This window comes from Triturus cristatus, chromosome 5_2 (genome assembly GCF_964204655.1).
Source record: "Triturus cristatus chromosome 5_2, aTriCri1.1, whole genome shotgun sequence".
NCBI classification, from domain to species: Eukaryota; Metazoa; Chordata; class Amphibia; order Caudata; family Salamandridae; genus Triturus; species Triturus cristatus.
Window position 1 is genome coordinate 900501896 of NC_140588.1, and position 24701 is coordinate 900526596.

At 44.5% G+C, this 24701-nt stretch overlaps 1 protein-coding gene across 4 annotated transcripts in view; it reads right to left on the reverse strand.

Annotated features, from left to right (window-relative positions):
- KIAA1210 (KIAA1210 ortholog) overlaps positions 1-24701 on the reverse strand; it is a 545154-nt gene that overhangs the window by 395474 nt on the left and 124979 nt on the right. Inside the window, exons 1-2 of one of the 4 annotated variants that reach the window (XM_085608046.1) lie at positions 7023-7086; positions 6867-6919 (exon numbers count right to left, since the gene is read on the reverse strand). The exons of 2 other annotated variants lie outside the window; for them this stretch is intronic. In XM_085608046.1, coding sequence (XP_085464172.1) covers positions 6867-6919; positions 7023-7025 — 56 coding nt within the window. In that variant the 5' untranslated portion in view covers positions 7026-7086. Of the gene's footprint in view, positions 1-6866; positions 7152-24701 lie in introns of those variants that run through there. One more of the 4 variants, XM_085608050.1, reaches the window with a different exon arrangement.

The window sequence follows — 24701 nt, forward strand, 5'->3', positions numbered from 1 at the left end:
ATACAAGTCCTATCCTCACCGCTGATCACCAATGTTAGAAATAGGGAAGGCCCATCAGCCTGGTGATGGGCCATCAGGATATGCAGGGCACACATCAGCCCCCTTTGTGTGACTGTCTAGAGTGAATGCACCAACAGCCCAACTGTTATTCCAACCCAGATGTGTATTCAACAGACAGGCAGGCAGAGGCACAGAATGGTTAAAGTAAGAACATAACAGCTTTCTAAAAGTGGCATCTTAAGACCTGCAATTTAAAAAAATAACTTTACTAAAAGATGTATTTTTAAAATGTGAGTCCAGAGAACCGAAACTCCAATTTTCTATCAGCTTCCAATCAGAAGATACACTTGTAAGAGGTTACAAGGCAGCTCCAATGCTGACATATGGTAGATAGGCATTGCTGTAGTGAAAAACGAAATTAGTAGTATTTCACTATCAGGACATATAAAACAGAGCAGCAAATGTCCTACCTTTTAAAAACACTGCACCCTGGCCATGGCGCTACCTTTGGCCTACCTAATGAGGTACCTTACATGCAGTAAAAGGAAAGGTTTGAATCTGGCAAGTGGGAGCACTAGCCAGATCGAAAGGGCAGTTTAAAACTGCACAAACAGACATTGCACAGGCAGATCCGCGACATGTTTGCAAGGCTACTCTTGTGAGTGGCACATTCAGGGCTGCAGGCCCACTAGTAGCATTTGATTTACAGGCTCTGGACACACACCCTGTACTGTACTGGGGCCTTATTAGTAAATCGAGTATGCCAATCTTGGAGAAACTAATTGCCCTTACATTTTAGGGAGAGAGCATAAGCACGTTAGCAGTGGTAAGTCCTAAAGCCAACAAAAGAAGGTCAGAATAACAGGAGGAAGAAGTTAAAAGGTTTGGGGAGAACTCTGCAAAAAGAGCCAGGTCCACATGGGGCGACACCAGATTGGTCATAGTGGAGTTGACAGGATTAAGGGTTAGTTTACCAGAAGGGCAGGGGGCCAAGACTTACTCAGAAAGTTACTTTTTTAACTCTAGTTGTTATAAGAAAGCATAACGTGGACGTTATTTGTCAACAAAACACGGTTTTTTTCTGGATCTGGAGAAAGGTAACACCCAAGGAGGTTCTTGATGTTAGAAAGACATATGACCAAATTAAAGACTATTGAGTATTTCTTTTACTGGAATTGAAGGAGTCACAAGAGAGCAACATATTATTTTCTTTGTTGAAAAGACCTAGTTTTGATTAAATGTGCTTACACCAGCAAACACAGGGGCTGCGCCAATGGGCAGAGATGTATGCCTGTCTGCAGGTGTCAATAGAAAAGACAATGACTAAAATGTAGCACCTCACTGAAGCAGCCTGCTGAGGCAACAGACACATATATAAGTGTATTTAATTTGGAAATACTTGTGATGCACATTTCTTGTTTCACTATAGAAGAGTATAGTATACCTGTAAAAGGGAATGGGGTTGCTAACCCAGTCATGGGGAGATGCAGCAACCAGGCAATGGTGGTGGTGAAGTAAAGCTCAAACAGGGCATAACCCTGTAAGATGGGATGACCTGTATGAGGGGCAGTGAGTGTACAGGGAGACTATCAGCTAGCCCTAGGTGGCACAAGAAAGGGGGCACCCTGCACTTGCAATGAGCAAAGACTCTGTACAGGGAACGCCACAGTGACCGTATAGAGATCTGTATTTGCAGCAGCCCATGCACTTACAAGATTTTGAAGTGCCGAGGGAGGCACTTGTATTGTTCATTCAGAGCTTATTGCCACAGACGACGCAATCACTGTGCCATAGTGCCACACCCAGTCACAAAATGAGCACAACTAGCAAGGGAAGGGCATGCAGTGACATCACTCTCCTGCACACATAGGTCGAAGTAAAAGGCGAACAGGGGAACAGGGGAACAACATTTCCTAGCTTTTTTAATTTGATCAAAGCAGTTCCCATACTTTTTTGTTGAAAAAGCAACCATTCCTGAAGATTGCAAAGAAGGGGATCCTTGTGTAAAATGAGAGCAGGAATAAGCTGCCGAAGAAGAAACAAGCCTTCTCGCTAGGCAGTGGCGTAACGCAAATCGAGGGGACCCCCTGCAGAATGTGAAGAGGGGCCCCTTAGTCTTCCATATCTCATATGTATTCATTGCCCTTGGCTAAATGCGGACCCCTGAAGGGTCAGGGTGCCCCTGAAAGGTTGGGGTACTCCTACACCGTAGGGAATGCAGGGCTTGCGTTACATTCTTATCACTAGGGTGCCCGCTACCTGACAGAAATGAAAATCTGTGCAATTGGTTAACTGGCAATTCTTGAGGCTGCTTAGGAGCCAGTATAGGGTTCTTATAGAATCTGTCATTCTAATGGAAACCCATAAAAAAAAAAAGGTTTGCACGTGTTACAACCTGCGTATTAAGAAATACATAACTTTCGAAAGCACCAACCTATTCTTGACTAATGAGCCCAACTAGGGCGAAACTGGTCCTGGGTTGCTTGTGTTGCAGTTCAGAGAAGACCCGGCCTGGCAGATCGGTTTGTACGGTTCCCATTACATCAGGGTCATGACTGATTTGCATATGGCTTGGACTAAACTGAGGTGGCATGGCGTGCAATATAACGATAGATTAGGATGCGACCCCCAAGTGATTACCAGTGGGTGAAATTAATTCTAGCACTCCATGCATCACTATTTTGTATACTTTAGTGTGTCACCCTAAAAGGGACAGGTAGGCCTAGACGTGGATAATGTGCGCACTGTGTCACTGATGAGCCCTAATTAGGGTGAAACCGGTCCTGGGTTGCTTGTGTTCCAGTTCAAGGAAGACCTGGCCTGGTTGTTCGGGCTGGACTGTTCCCCTTGCAGCAGGATCAAGACTGATTTGCATATGGCTGGTTTCAAACTGAGGTGGCATGGTGTGCAAAATAATGAATAATTAGGATGTGGCCCCAAATGATTACCAGTGGCTGAGACGAATGTAATAATTTCATCCATCACATTTTGTATACTTTTTTCCCTTTTTTTTTTTTTTACATCAAACAATCAACATTGTAGAATGCCTTTTGCTTGTTTTTTTCTTTTGTGATGAGTCACTGGATTAAAGAACCATGGCCCCTTTAATTCTCAATTAAGCAATTTCAAATCTCACTACAATGTAGCATCAGCTGAACTTCTGTAGTAATTTTCATATTTTTAAGTGGCACATGCTTCACTGGGATCAACCTATGGCTGTGAAGCGGCTAACAATAGGACAACTGGTCGACCCTGTGATATCATCAGGGCATTTGAGCAATCGACATCAATGGAGCAACAGAGCACAAATAGGGCCGCCCTCCCATGACGAACCCTGCACACCGAGGGACAGACGAACCCTGCACACCGAGGGACAGACGAACCCTGCACACCGAGGGACAGACGAACCCTGCACACCGACCGAGGGACAGACGAACCCTGCACACCGACCGAGGGACAGACGAACCCTGCACACCGAGGGACAGACGAACCCTGCACACCGAGGGACAGACGAACTCTGCACACCGAGGGACAGACAAACTCTGCACACCGAGGGGCAGGCGAACCCTGCATACCGAGGGGCAGGCGAACCTTGCATACTGAGGGGCAGAAGAACCCTGCACACTGAGGAGCAGACAAACCATGCACACTGAGAGACAAACAGTGCACACTTCGGGACAGACAAACCATGCACACTGCAGGACAGATGAACCGTGCACAGTGAGGGACAGACGAACCGTGCACCTTGAGGGACAGATGAACCGTGCACCTTGAGGGACAGATGAACCGTGCACCTTGAGGGACAGATGAACCTGCACACTGAGGGACAGATTAATAGTGCACAATATGAGGAACAGACTAACCATACACACTGAGGGACTTACGAACCCTGCACACCGAAGAACATAAAACCCTGCTCACTGAGGGACATCATACGAACTATGCACACTGAGGGTCAGACAAACCATGCACACTGAGGGTCAGACAAACCATGCACACTGAGGGTCAGACAAACCATGCACACTTAGTGACAGATAAACCGTGCACAGATTAACCATGCACACTGAGGGACAGACGAACCGTTGACACTGAGGGACAGACGAACCATGCACACTGAGGGACTTACCAACGGTGCACACTGAGGGACTGACCAACGGTGCACACTGAGGGACTGACCAACGGTGCACACTGAGGGACCGACTAACCATGCACACTGAGGGACAGATGACCCTGCACACCAAGGGAGGCAAACCATGCACACTGAGGGACAGACACACTTGCACAGAAGGGACGTCCATAGCATGGAGGCACTTTCAAAATGTTTTACACCTCTGTAGAGCTTAAGATCTCTAGCTAGGATACAGGCCCGGTTCTAGCGGGTGGGCCAGACCCACCCAAACATGAGCCTTGGCCCGGGCAGTGAATCTGCCACCGATGCACAACAACAATAAAACATGTTCAGATAACTGGTGATTTATGATCTTGCTGTTGAGTTTGTCTGTTGGTAGTTTTTAAATGCAGATAAACGGAATTTTATGTGGATAGCTCAGTGGGTTACGGCCTTTGTCATAGAGATCCTTGTGTTACTTGCAGTTCAGACGTTACTATGCCAACATAGGACAGTGACCTATGAACTGTCATCAAAGAGCCGGATACAAACTTTGCTTTTTTGTGTTGTGAAATAGTTAGAACTTCTCCAGTCTTTTATTGTTCTAATGTTGCTAAAAAGAGTTTGTTTGGGCAGTTATACATTTTTATCAGATAAGCCAACCCCCAACCACTGGAGTACTCTTTAAATCCCGAGTTTGTGCTGCTTAAGAACAAACCCCCATAAAATATATTGCCCACCAGTATGGATGACGTGATTTCTACACCTTGTAATACTCATTGGCTTATGTATGTGACATTCCCCGTAGACTGATTTACTGTCCCTGTATAATGTGTGCAATGTAAAGTATTGTAACACCCTACACTGATAGGAGTAGCGCTGGACAACAAATTAAATGCATATGAGAGAGGGGCAACAGAGAGATGAGGGGCACTGGTTGAGGGTGGAAGTGAGGGAAGCAGAGGTGGAGTTCATGGGGGGGGGGGAAGACTACAGAGAGATGAGGGGCACTAGTGGAGGGTGGCAGTGAGGGAAGCCGAGGAGGTCGTCATGGGGTGGAGCTACGGAGAGATGAGGGGCACTAGTGGAGGGTGGTAGAAAGGGAAACCGAGGAGGAGGTCATGGGGTAGGGGGGGAACTTCAGAGAGATGAGGCGCACTAGTGGAGGGTGGCAGTGAGGGAATCCAAGGAGGACGTCATGGGGTGGGGGTGGAGCTACGCAGGAATGAGGGGCACCAGTGGAGGGTGGATGTGAGGGAATCGGAGGAGGAGGTCATGGGTAGGAACTACAGAGAGATGAGGGGCACTAATGGAGGGTGGCAGTGAGGGAATCTGAGGAGGTCATGGGGGAGGGTCTATGGAGCGATGAGGGGCACTGGTGTAGGGGGGCAGTGAGGGAAGCCAAGGAGGAGGTCATGGGGTGGGGGGCAGAACTACAGAGAGATGAGGGACACTAGTGGAGGGTGGCAGGGAGGGAAGCCAGAGTAGGAGGTCATGGGGTGGGGGGAGCTACGGAGAATGAGGGGCACTAGTGGAGGGTGGCAGCGAGAGAATCCGAGAAGGAGGTCATGGGGTGGGAGGGCTACGGAGAAACGAGGGGCACTAGTGGAGGATGGCAGTGAGGGAATCAGAGGAGGAGGTCATGGGGTGGGTGGAGCTATGGAGAGATGCGGTTGGAGGGTGATAGTGAGGGTGTCTGAGGAGGAGGTCATGAGGGAAAGGGGCTATGGAGAGATGAAAGGCACTGTTGGAGGGTGGTAGTAAAGGTTTCTACAGAGAAAGTGGTCACTGGTGGGGCGCCAAAAAAGACTAGCACCGGCATTAAAGCCGACCCTGTCATGGACTTTCTTTTTTCGTTTATTTAATTAACAGTCGTGTGATTAGGACAACTGTGGACGATACTTTAAAGTGCATACTAATTACATTTACTGCTATATTCAATGTTTCAAGTTTGAAGGTGAATTTTACTAATGTTTTTTACTGGGAATAATGAAAGTGGAACCGGATGGTGGCTGATATGGGGCTGGTGACCAAGGTCAGCTGTGAGATAAGATGCACTGGAGAGGGGTGGTAGAAAGGTGGATAATCAAGCCTGTAAGGGAGTGCGCTGCAGGGTCAGAGGTCAGGTGGAGGTAGTAAAGAAGAGGAATTCTCCCTGAATGCTTAACACAGATGGAACCTCAGTAGTGTCACTTGCCTGATACTCCCACCTTAAAACCTGGAGCCGGGCCTGCTAGGATATAAGAGCAATAATTTTTAACGTAAACCTCTTTAAACAAAACTGAAAAGTCGACAAAATATTTTACGCGCTTTCAGAGTTGAAATTAAACAAAATAAACCAATAACTATTTGTTGCATTGCGTTGGCTCCTTCAGTGTATTCTTTATATGAGGAGTCACTCGAACCCTTATTTTATTTGATTTTTGTTCGCGCGGGAAAAGAGGGCAGATGCAGCACCAAGGAGGCATTTCAATGCTAAGAGTAGCGACTCTAAAGTTATCTTTATTATACAACCTTTGTAATCATCAGTTACATTTAATTTCAAATACAGACACCACATGGAGGGAAAATGCGTGAAGAATTTAGGAGCGCAACGTCGAAATTAATTTTAAAAAAAATAGTATAATGTATTGAAAACAGTCAATTGGCCCCTACGAACAGAAACACAACATGCTTCACAGCCCCATGTAGCTGCCCACAGCTCAAAACATTTATCGAAAAAGTGGAAACAATGTTCCTGCTTTTAATGCAAGCTTACCGTCCCATATGCAGCGATTCGGATCCACCGTGCCCCTCTTTCCGACTCCAATACTGGAAGAAAGGCCAGGTTCTTGATTCAATGCATATCGGAAATAATACATTCAAGAGTAATATTATGCAAATATAAAGTGACACGGAGCGCGAGCAGACAGACCATTTAAAGGGTCGAGGAGGAAGGCCGCGCGCTTCAGTTCCTTTCTCAGAGCTGTCGCTTTCTTCTTCTGCCGAAAACAAACATGCTGGAAAGGTTTGCAGAGATGCTCCAGGAACGCTGTGCTCCAGCAGGAATGAAACGCCCACTTAGATGTATAATTATAACTTATTTTTTTAAAAACAGCAGTGTTCATGCAAATAGCACGCCTCAAACAAAATCCAGGCTACTGATTGGTTGTTCAGTTACTCCTCCGAAGAGTAAAAGAAATGAATCTTGTGCGTCTGTGTTTGTTGTTGGCAGAACCCCGTGCCGCGTGCTTCTGTGGGCTGCTGTCTGTGGCACGTTGCGGGCAGCGCGCGGAAATGGATGACGCAGCGCACGGAACTGGATGACGCAACGCGCGCGGCTGGTGTCCAGGGCAGCTACAGTCAGTGCCCCGGGTGTGGACATTAGGAAAAAATCCCGGTCGCTGGATGTAGTGTGGCGGAACTCATCTTAGACTCACCCTAAGCCCCCGGAACGGCTGAACTGATTCCAGTGACCTGTAATCAGACCCTCAGTCACTCGCCAGGTTAAGAGGGTCAAAGCGTGGAGGCTTTCATAGAGGGCAATTGTCAGGAAGCTCCGAATGACTGGCCGCTTCCTGTCACAGAGTCTTTCACTTACGCTCGAGTAAACTTTGATATATCCACCTTGCATTCAAGTCATCTTGTCGAACAGATTCTGAGCTCAGCTGGGGTGTATGTACCCTGGGCAGTAACAAACGTCCGCCAATGAGATGCAGGAGCACTCTTTCAGCCAAGGCCCTTTTAGGCTTACAATATATGTGTATATTATCTACTGGCGGTCGCCAGTAGATAGTTATAGTTAGGACCGAGTTTCCATAGGAAATCTGAAAATTCTATTTTGAATAACTTTGGCGCCGGTTGACGAATCCTCGCGAAATTTTCAAAACTATTGGGGCGCTCCGTTCAGCTCTTACCCTGAAAGTCTCGGGGTGATTCGTCAAGCGGGGGCCGAGAAAAAAGGGGGTCCCAAAACACGTTTTCCCCATGCATTTTTCCATAGGACCTTTAGTCGCAGCTACAGCCCGAACGGCTGAACAGAATTACGTGAAATTTGGCAGAGAGGTAGCCATAAGGTCAAGGAAGTGCTTTTTGCAGGTCTGGTGTAAATCTGTTCAGTATTTCCTGAGAAAATAGCATTTAAAAGCATATCAATATCTATACGCGCGCACCGTGCGTGCACGGTGCGCGCACCCTGCCGTGCGCGAGCGCAATTCTGATTGGTTGTTAGATGTCAGTAAACATTCGAATCGGTCGAAACCAGGAAGTGTCGGCCGCCATTTTGTCTCTCGCAGTCTGAGGGGGTGAAAAAAAAAGGTGGAGAATGTGAAAAAGGGGCAGAGTGGACAGTTCCTGACCCCCTAGCCTTGGTCAGGGGGTCACAGAAGGACCACCAAGGGAGAAAAAAAAATTATATATATTTTTTTTAAATCGCGAGGTGCGCGCACCGCGCGTGCACAGCACGCACGGCATGCACTGCGAACCGCGGGTGCTTGGTGCGCGAAGCGCACCGAGCGCCCAAAGCGCGCGCACGGTGAAAACCCTGAAAAAATAAATAAATAATAAATACATAACTTAGCATTTAAAAAAACGTACAAATTCACTGAAAAAAACATAGGTTTCACACACGTTATAGTTACGAATTAGCATTTAAAAAACCTTGCAAATTCACTTATAAAACCATAGGTTTCACACGTTATAGTTAGTTGGACATTTCACTCGTAAAAAACCAATGAAATGTCCCCGTTATAGTTAATGCAGGCAACTATAACTCACGCGACCGCAATCCTCTACTGATGACGTCAGATATTACATCACTGATGACATATGTGTCTTTATGAAAAATAAATATTTGTAATATATGTATAGCTAAAGATTAATGGAAGAAGACATGGGTAAATAGGTGTCTAAATACAGTGATGTAATATCTGACGTCATCAGCAGAGGATTGCGGTCGCGTGAGTTATAGTTTCCTGCACTAACTATAACGGGGGAATTTCATTGGTTTTTTGCGAGTGAAATGTCCAGCTAACTATAACATGTGTGAAACCTATGGTTTTTTAAGTGAATTTGCAAGGTTTTTCAAATGCTAATTCGTAACTATAACGTGTGTGAAACCTATGGTTTTTTCAGTGAATATAGGTATATGTATAGCGCAAACATAGCTAGGGAGCAACAGCCGATGAACCATGGAAATCTATTCTGTACAGTTCCATGCTAATCGTACACAGCACATACCTAGCTAGAAAGGCATGCCTAGCTAGAAGGGCATCTTGGGTCTTGAAGTACACCAAGAAGGTGTGCCACCTTTTTTGCTGAACTCCATATAAAAACACTGGCAAGGCCAATAAAATGTAAAACCTGCCGAGGTAGCAACCTCAACAAAAGAGAGGAAAGAGTTAAAGAAACATAAAACCGCTGAAAAAACCAAAGCAGGGAATAGCTTTAACAGAATAGGTTTGGATCGCTTACCAGAAATAGAAGCACAACTGGATGGATTTGATATTTAGGAGGCGTCATTCCAGAATTGCGAGCCAATGAAGGCAATTGATCGCCCACCTATTAGATACCTTAACCGGGGTACAGAAAGAGAAAACTATGAATGGGAACCTTACATTTCTGCAGATGTTATAACGATACAAACGTTCTTGCAGGGCAGATTTCTTCATGAGGTAGAACACTCTATATACAAGACATGGAGTCTTAAAATGTACTCTGTTTAAACTTGGCAGCCAGTGTAGGAGACCTTTTGCTCGAAAGATATTAGATCATTTCCTTAGTCAGGTTACTTTCCACTCAGGGACATTTTGAATTCTTTGCAATTTTCTTAAGATGACTTTGATTAGAACAAGATAAAGGATGTTATAGGTGTCGATTCGAGACATGACACATGCTGGTATCCAATGGTGGTCTGTTTGATCTGGTGTTAGGCGACACCACAAATTACAATTGTTATATTGACAATGAAGCACCTTAAATACAACTCTACTGGGCTAGGAAAAGCATAGGCCACAAATAGAAGATGCAAATTTAATTGAAAGTGTTCTTTGATACCGAGACAAGGTGACATTTTTGCAGCAATACTACACACACTCCGGCATCATCCAAATCCAAGAGTGACCTGTTCCCTCAAATAGTTCTGGTTAAGAAGGCACCAAAAAGAGGTAACAATTCACTGCATAATAAGAGGGTTCTGCTTGCTGAGATGGCCCAGCCTGAGACTCCCCAATGAGGTGGGATGGCTTTGGTGGAGTTTACCTATTCGCTAATTTAAAGCATCCATATTGTTGTGTAGAATCTCACTGTTGCCAGCAATAAAAGCACCTCATCTCTTCGGGTCTTATCCCATACAAACTCTGAGATTTGGGAAACTGATGAGATCTTTAAATGAAGAACATCTATCCTTCCTTTATCCATGGGCTTAATGCGTTATTGCATGCCTACAGACAATAGGGATGACCTTCTCTCCTGAATCCGACCAGAATCTGAACAGAATATGAAGAGAGAGTAGCATCTTCTCTGCAGAGTGCAAATATCATATATGATTGCAGGCTGCACAGACACCGAAAATTCAGCCCTGTATGATTGTCTGCACAAAGAGGTTATGCACAGGGCTGCCCACCTTCTCCTACCTCTCCCGGATCTATGGAGATCCAGAAAGGCAGGTAAAATGACCAATAATCTTGTTGCTTTACTTGGGTCTCTGGAGAGAGACGAGGACCACGCTCAATTCCTGTTGTCACAACAGAGGAATTCAACTTTTGTTACCAACACATTCCCAATTTAGGTTATCATTAACCCTTTTCTGAGCCTGTCAAAGCTGGTTCCCTAAGATTAAAAAGCTAGTCATAAATTTCTCCTATGAAAGTTCTGAATTATAAGAAAGTGGATTTATTGTTTGAGCTACGTGATTGCCCACCACAAGGAATAATGTCACTAGCTTGCCAGGCTGAACCTAGGCCAATGTGTAAAATATTTATGCAGTACCAAAACAATAATACAGTCACAGCTGAGCAATAAAAATCCCAAACAAAATTAGAACAATAGAGTAAAATATAATAAACAAAATGATACCAAAAACAACAAAAATCATTCCTCTTTTCTGACTAAAATGACGGTGAGTCCTCAACCTAGATGTACGACCCTAGCTATCAACCCACGGGCACTTAAAATACCCCATATCAAGGCAAAACTCAAAGACACCGAATTATACTTTAAAGAAAACGACGGCTCTGTATTCTCAGCTCAAATCCTGTGGGGCGCATTTGGGGCAGTCATTAAGAGCAGAGCTCCCACCTTGATGGTAGGTCATTGGAAGGAATTACCGAAGCGCATCAACCAACTTGAAATAGAAATCCTGAACGGGGAGAAAGGCTTGGCACAGTCCCCTGATCTTATGGCACAACAATTATTGGCGGTTAAGACCTTAGACTATAAACAACTCGTGACGGAAGTGGCTGGAGTAAAGCAAAGGGCAATCTACCACAAGATCTATGAACACGGGGAGAGAACGGGCAAGCTATTGTCCTGGCTGGAAAGGAAAGAACAAGCATCGAGGTGGGTGCACCAATTGCAGGGACCCGCAGGAGAGGAAATTACTAATCCTTGCAAAATTGCTGAAAAATTTGCTACTTCCTTTGACTCAGTATATACCTCGTCGGTGACGGTCCCCCCGCACGCAGCGCAGAAACTCCTCTCTACTATCAAATTTAAATTCTTAATGACAGAGCAAAGACACTTCCTTGAAGAGGATCTTGCAGAAGAAGAAATCGAACACGCCATAAGTGACATAAGGTCGGGTAAAGCTATGGGACCCAACGGGCTCCCAATTGAGCTTTTCAAGTCAACGGCTTCTAGGTAAGCCCCTTATCTTCACTAGATGTATACAGAAAGCTGCGAGAAAGGGCTGCTACCGGCGGAGATCCGGTTAGCTACGATTGTGGTTATACATAATCTGGGCAAACTAGCCAACGGCTGCAGGGGATATAGCCTCATCTCTCTTCTCACGGAGGAAGCTAAGATACTAGCTAAGATATTCGCCAATAGACTCATTCCACTGATCACAGAGTTGATACACCCAGACCAATCTGGCTTCATGCCTGGCCGTAACACCACCCTGAATCCGAGACGCCTACATGGGGTACTGGGAGACAACACACGATTGGAGAAGAGGCGGCCCTACTGTCCCTGGATGCCAAAATGGCCTTCAACACCATTGAGTGGGATTATATGTTTGCGGTCCTTGAGAGAATGTGTTTTGGACCCAATTTCATAAAGTGAATCAAACTACTCTACTCTAGCCCAATTGCTCAAGTGGTAGTCTATAAACACACATCTAGACAGTTTCAGTTGGGAAGGGTAACACAGCAGGGGTGCCCCCTGTGGCCCATAATATTTGCCCTAGTGCTAGAACCCTTGGCGGTATGGGTGAGGGGAGATCCTCTCATATGGGGACTCAACTGGACCGAGGACCACGAAGACAGAGTTTCGCTAAATGCGGATGACATATTGTTATATATGGCCTCTCCAACAACCACTCTCCATCGTGTCCTTCATACTTTCCGTATATTTGGTGATCATTCAGGGTATACAATAAATTGGTCTAAGTTGCAATTATACTTACTGCAGGGCCCGCAACCATGTATACCTAGGGAATATGACATCCCAGTGGCCTCAGAGGGCTTCCGTTATTTAGGCATCTAAATTACGCTGGACCTTAATTGTTTTCAAGAGGCAAACTTACTTGGATCCTTGAGGCGATTTAGAGCGGATGTTACACATTGGCGTTCTCTCCCTTTGACACTCCTGGGAAGAGCGACCCTTTACAAGATGTTGGCGTTACCTCGTTTCCTTTATGTGTTACAAAATACTCTATACAGAATCCCTAATGCCCACTTTGCTAATATTGACTGCGCAGTGCGTACCCTGGTGTGGGACGGACGGGCACCACATATAGCCCTGCAGAAACCAATGGTGGGTTGGTACGCAGGGGAATGGCATTGCCAGACCTTAGGTCATAATATTCAGCGTCCCAATTCGTGGCCATCAATCGCTGGGCACATGGAGACCAGAGAGACCTGAATTTCCACACGTATTAGTGGCTTATGGGACAAGGTGGATATTAGAGGAAGTTATACATGAACCCCAAGAAACTGGGCATTACTGGCACAAAAATCAAAACCTGGCATGTGGTTAATAAAAAATTGGGCTGGCACAACAAAATCACATGCGCAACTCCTCTCTGGGAACCCGAGCAGTTGGGCCGACTGAGAATGAGTCCCGGGTTTGATAAATGGGACTCGATTGGGATTTCAATAGTGGGGGACATGTGGAACTCTAGGGGTTTGGTCACATTCGCAGATTTGCCAAAAGATTATGACCTTGCATCAACCGAAACATTCAGATATTTGCAAATTAGCCACACACTCAAATCAGCAATACCAGGGGGTGGTCCACTTCCTGAGGTTTCTCCGCTGAAAGATAGACTGATACTTGACCCCATGGTCAAGAAAGCCATATCTCTAACGTATAAAAAGTTGATTAACAACCGCCCTGATCTCCCAATGCGCCTGCAGCAGTGCTGGGAGGTAGACCTGGGCGAGTTATAGGAAGAGGACTGGCGAGATGCCTTAGCTTCCCCAAGTGAGGTTGCTATCCTTATGAGACTGTGGCTAGTCCAACTAAAAGTCCTGCATCACACCTACTTGGCCGCGGGAGTCCTAGTCAAAATGGGTAAAAGACCAGATCCCTATTGCCTCAGACACTGTGGTCAGGAGTGAACTTTCACACTATCTGGGAGTGCCCAGTTGCCCAAGCATACTGGAATAAAATCACAGATCAATTCGGGAGCACTGGGCGGGGGAGGGGGGAAACTGACGATCACCCCAAAACCATGCCTCTTAAACATATGGGATGCCACAGACCTCACCCAGACTGAGAAAGCGTGGGTTTCACTGGGATGGGCCTTAGCTAAATAAAACATTGCACAAAAATGGGGTGTGGGTGAAACACCAACTGTCAGAGACTGGGTTGCCGATATGGATAGAGCTATGATCGCTGAAAAGGATGTGTTCAAACACAGAGGATGCCCAAAAAAATAGGATTGAAATGGACTGCCAGGAATACTTATATTAGGTGAGATATACTTGTCTCCTACTGTGGAATTGCAACGTAGTGTAGAACGATTACTTGGCCCATTACACATTGAGGGAGAGGTGCTTGAGTGTTGAATCTATGCTGTAACAATATGCTGAGAATAATCTACCTGAATAATCAATCATATGTTGTGTCTGATTTGCATAGCTGTGCTATTTGTTATTCTGCTCAATAAAAAGAGTTTAAAAAAATCCAATTAGGGGAACTGGAAATATAAATATTTAAAGTTGTAAGTAAAAATAGGACTAAAAAGCAGTGAGCACCAATGATAGTCTATGGAAGCTGTAGACTGGGACCGAGGCATGATTTCAGACCAACCGCGAAAGACACCGGGTTGGGCACCTAAAGTGGGTTGGTCTCAGTGAAATTCTGGAAGTCAAAAAGTTCAAAAAAGAAATCCCATTTCAAAAAGGGACTTTGTAAATTTCTTTGAGGAAAACATTAACCTTTTTTTTTTTTTTTTAAGTCGCAACCCAGAATGGGACTTTGTCACTTTTTTGAGAACAAAAATCCTCCTAGAGCGGGACGCCACTGACATCACTGAAAATATAGCAGCCACGGTGGAACCAAATGCAGGATACCTGAAGCATGTATTGTTCCTACTGGCGCCATGGAACTTTGGAGACTCATCACTGAAAAATGTTCAAGTCCCAACAAAGAATGGGACTTAGTATACACAGTATACACAGATGTGGGAGAGGCACTCCGTGAACAATGAAGAAACTCTCTATATGTCAAAAAAAGAGGAAAGTTAGAATTCCATATATGTTTCAAAACAACTGTGCAGTCGATCAAATACAAGGATGCTTGTTTGCATTTAAAGTGCAGTTTGTATTTCTCCATTATGAGGTAAGTGATGAACACAGCCGACGAGTTTCATCCTGAAGATATTGGGACCTCTTCAGGGCTTTATGGGCGAATTGTCAATGCATCAACATCTAATATGGTGGTCCTTGGACAAAGATTAGGCAGAGTCAGTAAGTAATGCACTGGCAACCTACTGATGGAGGAAAACACAAAATACAGTTATTTGGATGTATGGATGGGAAAATGGAGAGATGGCTGGAGTGACATCAGCTATCTAGTTTTAAAACAAAAAGGTAACATTCTCATCAATGGGCTTGGACACACAGCACTCTAATTTAGATTCATCAACACTTAATCCAATTCTGTGAGTGGTAGCAGAACAATTATTGCAGGTATTCCTACACAGGTATGTTGTCTTTTATGGCAATCATCTAGGTGGTCAAGTCCACAGCTCTGTCTTTAGTTGCCTATTGCATCTACCACAGTCCACTCTTTCAACAAAAACATGTTGCAGTGCAGTCTCATCACACAGTCGTTTAAGAAACCCCTCCTTCTGTCTTGTATAGGCTACATGCTAGAGAGCTGGACACCATTAAGGTATTAATAAGGGCAGAAATGGGGGGGGGGGGGAAGCCTTGTGGCGTGTCCCAACTCGATTGTATTAGCAATTGTCTCAAAAGTCAATTGAGATTAAAAGGGGTGTAGGATAATGGAGGATTCTTCAAATCTTTTAACATGTCAGCAAGGACCTATCCAAGGACCATATCTCATCAATGGAATCTAGAATATCAGAAGGGCTAAACAACAGATAAATATATCCAGAAAGGTTGTGTAAGATCTTACTATACTTCACTGATCTCCTATGATGCAGTAAAAGGAACACATTTCTTCGTTTTACCCAAGCCCTCGTTAGTCCAGATGGTTTGTGTTGAGTTTTCTGCATAACTTAGAGAGGATAATATCTGCATTGCTAGTATTTGCCCTTTCTTGATCTCTGAACACAAGCACTTAAGTTCCTGTTTCTTTTTTTTTTTTTTTTTTTGAAACCGTTTATTACAAAATTAAAAAAATATACACAGATGGGCCTACAACCTTCAGGCCGGCCGCTAGCAGACAGAAGGAGCATATGGTACAAACAATAGCGCACATGCTGCGGCAAAGGGAAATGCACAGGAGTTAGCAGCGTTGATAGCCACACCATCCGGAACCCATATAACGGTTTCTTTTGATATAAATAACAACAAAAAACAAATCCACAAGGCAACCCACAATCGGAAACAGCAACATGTGCTCCCCTAGAAGGGGGACCCTACCAATCCATAGGAGTATCAAGGGGGGGGAAAAGGTCAGGACAGGGACTAGGTGGACTCAGTGCCCGGTACCGGGGCGATAAACCGGCTAAGGGGACGGGGCCGGAGAAGTTCCCGTTTCTTAAATTCATGATCCACATGTGCAAAGAAGCTACTTTATTTGCTCTTAGTAAACCTGGTTTATGCATAATCTTGTTATTTGTCAAATATATGGATATTACTTCCAACATTCTTTGATAAAGATTAATGTATTGCACAATAAAAGTATTTTTACAATTCAAAGACAAATGTGATTTTGGACTTTTATATCAGAGCACTAGTAGTCTTGGAACGATAACATGATATTGAGTTCAAGCAGTACCAACAATGTTCAAGTAAAGAACACAGCACGAATAAACCTCTTTGAGGAAATGGGCCAAGATGGCATAATGCCACCCACGATGCGCAAAGCCACTCTGATCACACTACTGAAGCCGGGGAAATAACCAGATCAATGCTCATCCTACAGGCCGCTCTCACTGCTTAACACAGATGCCAAGATGTTTGCTAACATTCTGGCTAATAGGTTGGCTCCCCTATTGCCTAAATTGGTGTGTCAGGAACAAACTTGTTTTCTTCCAGGTCACTCTTTCTTGCAACCTGAGGACCCTCTTTGACACGGTTAAACGCATCGACCCAAAAGTCAGCACTGCAGCCCTTTTCATTGATATTCAAATGGCTTTTGATTCCATTGAGTGGCGTTTCTTCTATGCCTACCTTAGGAGGGTGGGGGTCTGTGAGGTGTTCCTGAAGCATGTCGAGGTCCTCTATGCCCAACCAACGGCTGGCATGAGAGTCAACTGGATGTTCACTCAACCTATAGTGATTCCTAGAGGCACTAGACAGGGTAGCCCACTGTCTCCGCTACTGTACGCTCTTGAGGCAGAGCCTCTTGCATGTGCCATGCGGGAATATCACACGCATAGAGGCACAAGATCCTCACAATACAAGGTGATTATCGCAGCATATGCAGACGATACTCTGCTATACATACGCAACCCGGATCTAAACATACAACCAATGATACGGGAGGTTGAGAGATTTTGCCAGCACTCAGGCTTACACATTAATTGGCATAAATGAATGATATTCCCGCTGACGTCCACAGCCACCCCCACCGTTACTAATTATCCCATTGAATGGACAACGGAACCAGTACATTATCTGGGTATCCAGGTCCACACTGACCCCTAGGTGGTAATACGCGAGAACTACAGCTGCGCAATACAGAAATTAATGGAGTATTCAGATAACTGTATTAGGCTTACCTTGTCAATCATACGTCGCATTGCTTTAATGAAATTGGTCATACTCCCCCCGGTTTCTTTTCCTGTTCATAAACATTCCCATCCTGTTACCCAAATCATTCTTCGGCAGTTTGCACACCCTAATGATACGGCTCCCCTGGGCCAGGAAGCAGCCCCGAATTAAATGGGAGGTACTGACGAGATCATATTCGGAAGGGGGTTTAAACACTCCTGACCTCGAAAGATACTATATGGCTGCACAGCTGCTACATGCGCATTAATGGATACACGGACCCCAGGGTCTCCCACAGCTTTATATCCGGAGTGGAAAAGTTAGCCCCATTGCTTTGCCAAACACACTGCTAGATGGGCCCCGGTGTAGAATTGGAGTGGTAAACCTGACCGGTTGTACAAGGTCACAATTGCAGACAGTGGCAATGTCGCAATGACTCACTTTAATATACTCCCCATAGCCACCGATTGAATGGTGCGACTGGGCTCCGGTCAGAGAAGACAGGGCGGTAACAAAAACGCTGCACAAGCTTAAGATAGTACTGATGGGAGATTTCTTTCTAGAAGGCACCGTAAAAACATGGGCTCAGGCACTAGCGCATGACCCTCAGATATCCACACTCGATGCTTACCATTATCATAGGGTGCGACAGGCACTGAAAGGCAAACTAGGGGATGGTTTGTCCGAACCGCAAGAAATGAGAACATTAACGTACCTCCTACAGGCTAACACACCGAAGAGTGGCATCACAGCACTGTATGCACTCACTAAGAGACAGGACACTCAGGCCCTGAGCAGGACACAGAAGGAATGGCAAGAAGAGCTAGGAGTTGAAATCACAGAGGCACACTGGGCGCACTGCTATGCAAATACGAAATTCATTTCACCGAATGGGAAACACAGGTTGGTTCATTATAAATACCTCTATAGAGTCTATTACACCCCAGCCTGTTTGCACAAATATGGTCTCAGGGACGATGATAGGTGCCTGCGTTGAGGGGCCGAATTCACTCACCTGGCGTGGGTTTGCCCGTGCATTCACGCATACTGAAGGGAAGTGATTCGCATAATAACAGAAATGTTAGAGACACAAATTCTGGAAACCCCCCTAGTAGCACTGCTACGCTAAGGATATACCAAAGTCGGCCCGCAAACTTCCAGCAATTAGCCTATTACTAGCAAAATGTAGCGTTACTATGACCTGGATGCGGGGGGCGCTACCTAAAATATCAGAGCAGCACTCCGACCTAGCATACTGCTCCACACAATCTGATAATTATAATGCTTTAATACCAGTCCGCTGAAGGCCCAAGAATTTCTGGGAGCCATATCAGGCATACCTAGCACACCAATCAGCGATTGAGAGCAAACGGGGAGGCCAAAATAACCAGGAGTAGGGTAGCCACAAGGGACGTTAGATTGGCATAAATAGGCTTGGCGCATATGGTTCCATGGCGATGCATAGGCACTCAACGAGCAGTGGGATGCTATGCAATAGGCCCCTCCGCATCCACATAAGACATATCAACAGTGGATACCGTGTTGTAACCTACAAAGTTGTTTTTTGCTACTGCTTGTAAACTAAACTGCACATTTAGAAATGCATGTCATGTATTGCTTGTCTGACTGTAAAAACTTTAAATAAAGTTATTTAAAAAAAAAAAAGGAACACAGCACAAATTCCCAAACCAATTTAGAAAAATGAAGGAAAAAAACATGATGAGTAAGAGGACACCAGGAGCATTAAAATGGGTTAGGGGATCCGGAGATATGATATTTTAATAAAAAAATGTTTTAGGGGAAAATGCTCTAATTAAAAAGGTACTGTTCGTTGTTGGCTGAGACCAAGTTGCAATTTGAGGCCGGCCACAATGGTGGGGAAGTTAAGGACTTCAAGTGGGTCATTGTGGTTGAAGCTTTTACTATGGGAAAGTGTCCAAGACTGTTGCCAACGAGGATTCTTTGAAACTGTTGAGTTCCTGCTGAAGAGGTTTGTTTTGGTGTCAAATTCTCTAACTGGGCCTAGGAAATACCGTAGGGTTTGGGGTAAATGGTTGGGGGGGGGGGTGGAGTAGTCATGAAGGGAATGCCCAACTTTATACTCCTATGTGTTTTTTTTGTTGTCTTTTTGTTATTGCCTGTATATCTTGTGGTGCTGCTTTCCTTTTCTATGTCCTGGACTTTTGTGGTGTTGGACTGCAAGACTGGTGTATGTTCTTTATTTTGTCAATCAATAAACATAAAAATTTGCTTATCAAAAAAAAAATTCTCTAACTGGGACAAGCCTGGATTTTCTAGATGCAAAGTAATTGTTGGGTCAGATAGCTTTTTCCACCTTGTTCATGTCCAAACATTTACCTCCAGACCTTGTCACTTTTTGGAGGCAGAAATCCTTCAACAGGAGAAAGGCTGGAAACCATAGCTGTGCAGGGCTTCACAAAGCTGGAAACTTTCACTGTGAGATCCTGCTGAACCAGTTTTCAGAAAAGCAAAATGCTCCGAGCAGGGCGAACATCGTTACTTGACTGCCTTGGGTGTGACCTTCCTAAGTAAGTCTGAGCACCTTATCTTGGCCTACCAGAGGTAAAAAAAAAAAAAGACCAAGTTCCTACTTTTTCAAAGTTCTTGAAAGGTTCCTGGTCAGCAGCCCCTAGCTCCTCAGGCAGGGTTCTAGGCAGCAGGTCTCTCTCCAGCCAGATCCTCTGCATTCATCTGGGCCTTTTTGTAGTTGGGAATAGTTCTGATTTTTTCTATTTTAGTGAAGGCAAACATGAAGTCAACCACTTGACCCATGGAGAGTAGCTCCAGTCCCTGGGTGCCAACAGAATTGAAGAGTTCATCAAATCCTTTAGAGTGTACTCTATATCCAGCAGGAGTCTTCTTCCAGAAGGGTCTTTATCAGATGGAGTCCTCCCAGGTCCAAGAATCCTCTGAGCAGGTGGTGGTTGACGTGCCAGGTTTATTGTGTGCACTAGCTAGTGATTGAAGAGATTTTACTACCAAATCATAACTATTTTCTCGTAATTCCCCCAACCGCCTTTTGCAGTACTTCCTCTTTGCCTTACTGTAAAACTACCCAGGAGACACTTTCAAAATTGCAGACCCCAGTTGCAATCAGGAAGGCTGACATGCGGCTCCTTAGCCATTCCCTTATTTAGGTGAGCTCCTCGCCCATCTGACAGGGACAAAATTGGCCATAGTCCCTACTGTGATTGGAGTCTGGCTGTCTAGGTTGGTCCTGGAATTGAACAGGAGCCCTCCTTGCCATCTCCAAGTCAAAAGAGGTATTGCTAAAGCTGCCTTTGTTCAGCCACTGTCCACTCTCAGATGGCTAATCCCTGCTAAGTGGTCAGAAATTAACACCAGTTTGCTTTTCCTGGGCTCAGGGGAAGTCTGTTGTCTTATGACCTACAGTAATTAACTTTCCTCCCCAGAATTTGTATTTCAACTCTGAAGGTGTGACCAGTGGCAGAACTGGTTTTAAGCCCGTTCTAGGTCTTGCAACCTTAAATACATTTTTACAAAGCTACTCTTCCACTTAAGTCATCAAACATCTGAATTCACCATTAATTCAGATTAAAAAAATTAAGTAGGAAATAACATTGAAAAAGTTTTCTAGCACTTCTCCAAGCGGAGATTGGAAATAAAGATGTAATCCTATACAGGACTGTTTAGAGAGAAGTCTAGCAAGATCTACACAGTGAAGTAGTATTTGTATTTTATTTTGCTGTGAGAGAACACTAACTAATATGTAGTGTGTAATAATCAACTACCCACAGCGGTAAAGGTTATGAAGCTCTGTGTGCACCAGTTCAATAATTCTGACCCTGTCAAACCAGTTCCTACGCTCAACTCTTAGTAGTCTACCGCTCTAAGACCACAGTAAATTTAAAATACATGCAAACAAAAGGAGCGCATGTGTCATATTTCACATTCATCAATCAATTATTGAACATTATTACAACTGAATCAATCCACGGGTCACTGTTTTTCCAATTCCTTCCGATGTTGGAAACTTTATTCATCAAAGTTGATTGATGAATGTGAAATATGACATATACGCTCCTTTTGTTTGCATATAATATGTAGTGTACCCTAGTTTTATCTATTACCAGCCTGCCCGGTGGGCTTCCAAGGGGCATTTTAGGGGTGATTTATGGATAAATAACAATAAACTTTTCCTACATGCCAAATGCTCTTTCCCTTGCCATGCATCACTGTGGGCCTCATGGCAAACATATTTATTGAGGTATGTGGGTGGTATAATAACACACTGCAGCACACAACATTTACCTTCCATGCCACAGGTCTAATTTAGACACCATTTACAACAGACTTATAGGGAAATTAAATAGCCAAACAGAGTGATAACTATTTTACCACTACCCTTTTAAGGCCAGAACACACACACACGTTTGGCAGTGATTAGCAGTGTCAAATAGTACAGAGCCCGAATACCAGCAGAAATAAGGTCAATAAAAAGGTGAACTATCTGGGTTTACCATGCAGAAAAGGTGAATTTGCTACTGCAACCCTGTCTAAAACTTGTCATAGTGTGTCCCTTTAAGGGATCTCGGAAGTCGCCACCAGTCGATTCCAACCTATATTATCTATTGGTATAACCTTGAGCTGTTTTGAAAAAATTGAGAGTAACCCCTCAAACCAAGGCGACAGAGTTATGTAACCCAAATACCCAAACAATTCCCCCGAGTAGATATTAAAACATAAAATCATCAACACTCCACATACAATCGATCCTCCTTCAAATTAAACACTTTCATACACAATCATAAACACAACATAATCGAATACCACAAATGATTAGTAAAATATATATGGCTTTAATCCACTCGCATATTTAAAAAAATCTTAAAATCACATGTATATAAAAATACACTGTTAGAAATTGGGTTGTTGGTTGACTGGGCTGTGAGCCCTGGTCAACCAGCAACCACAATCCCTGTCAGGATAAGGCACAAGCAAACCCTAAATTAACCTGCAACCCTCTGGTAGCTTCAGGTTTAGTTTAGAGGAAATGTGTAAAGTATTTGTGCAACACTCCAAACAGTAAAATAGTGAAAACACCACACAAAAAGGTTCCACATTGGGTTAGAAAAATGGAGCAAATTTTAATTATTTAAGACAAGACAAGACCAAAAAAACAAAAATCTAATCAGAAGAACTGGAGTAAACAGGAGTGAAGTGCCAGGCAAGCGAGCTGACAGGAATGCTCAACAAAGGGAAGAACTAATGGGCCTCAGAAAAGATAGAGCACCGAAGTGACGTTTGACTCCATGGGGTCAAAAAAAGGAACAGTGCACAGTCGTGCATCCATAAAGCCATGCATTTCTCTGGGGAATTTCCTGCTACTTGTGCCATAGTTATCAGTGGTTAAGCAGGGGTTCCCATTGATTTATGTTGTGATTTAAAAGATTGTGCTTTTTAAGTTGGTAGAAGTAGCGTTTCTAGAATTAATAAACAAGTTTTGATGTAGACCTTTTAAGAAGATATGAATTTGTTTTTCATTTTTTTTTAGCAGCTATAATGCAAGAGCTAAACATAGTTCAGAGTTTAACTACAACCTGCTCAACATTATGCTGAACACAGGCATAAACAGCTTAAATTTCCACAACCATAGCCAACACTCCTTTCCACACACTACTAGTGTTCTATATGTTGCACCTCAAGCAAGAGCTTTAGCTGCTACCACTAAACGCTTCACAAAGTGTTCTCATACTGCTTGAAGTTAGGACTGAGCAATAGCAAAGGCGAAAAAATAAATGCCATTGGTTGTAGTAGAGGAACAGCTCGTGAACTAAGTCACTTGTAAGTACTTAACTGTGTGTTCATCAGTAATTCTACCCAAATGCTTTTCAAGCAGTGCTCTCTTATGATCATTATTTGCTACCAAATGTTTTGGGATAAATTGGGTTTTTAGTTGAGGGAGGGGGGAGTACCTTTCTCAAGCAACAACCCCAATCCATATCAGGGTGAACCACAACAAGTCACTAAATTAACATGTGCTTAACCCTCTGGGAGCTTGGCACAAAAGCATTCAGACTTGACTTGGAGGCAATGTGTAAAGTATTTATGCATTGCACAAACAGTAAACTGAAAGCACAACAAAACCCCTACCCCAATTTAGAAAAATTAAGTAAAATAAATAAATAATTTGACAACCAAAACAACAAAAATCTAAGAAGTAGAACCAGAGGTATGTAATGTCAAACATTTAAGGTAAGTATAGCACATAAAAGCACAAAGTGTCATTTATAGTTATCTGGTCGTGCGACCCGGGTGGAAATCACAAGTTTAGGCCAGATACAGGGACCAGGTTAGTTCTGCTAAAAGAGATACCTTCTCAAAGTCTGTCACGAATAGTCTAGTTGGAGGAGGAGGAGGCCGCAAGTAGCAGGGAGAGCGCAACGATGGTCGTTGCTGTAGCGCAGAGAGCAGTCCTGCAGTCGCGGACAGTTGTCATTGTAGCCAGAAGATCCTGTAGTGCGTCACAGACAGTCATTGCAGGAGCTTTGCATTGTCAGTCATCACCGGCTATCCAAGCTGTAGCGCGATGTGCATACCTTGCATAGCCAGTCGACGCTGGCGGTCCCTGTAGAGCGAAGATCCGGATTCACCAGAGCTTCCCATTGATGTTGGTGCAGGCAGAAAGGTCTCGGCACGAACGGTCCCATTCATAGTCGCAAAGATCTAAAAACTTCAGGAATTCTCCTGTGTGTCCAGAGGAGTGCACTCTGAGGCCTACCAAAGGCCCGGGACCTGGGGAGGTGCCTCTTGAGGATCAGGGACTCACTCTTGCAGAAACCAGCAGGGCTGAGGTAGGTCCTGTTGCAGGACTAGGAAGGGCCAGTTGCAGGGAGGCCTCTGGAGCTTGTGGAGTCCTTCTAGCTCAGACAGGAGGTCAGCCAATTGACCCTTAGTCACGCAGGTAGCCTGGAATTAAGGGAACAGGTCCATTCTTCCTTCTCATACAGAAGGGTAGGCCTCCAGCAGAGGGCCAGCCCTTCTGTAGTGTCCACAGGTCC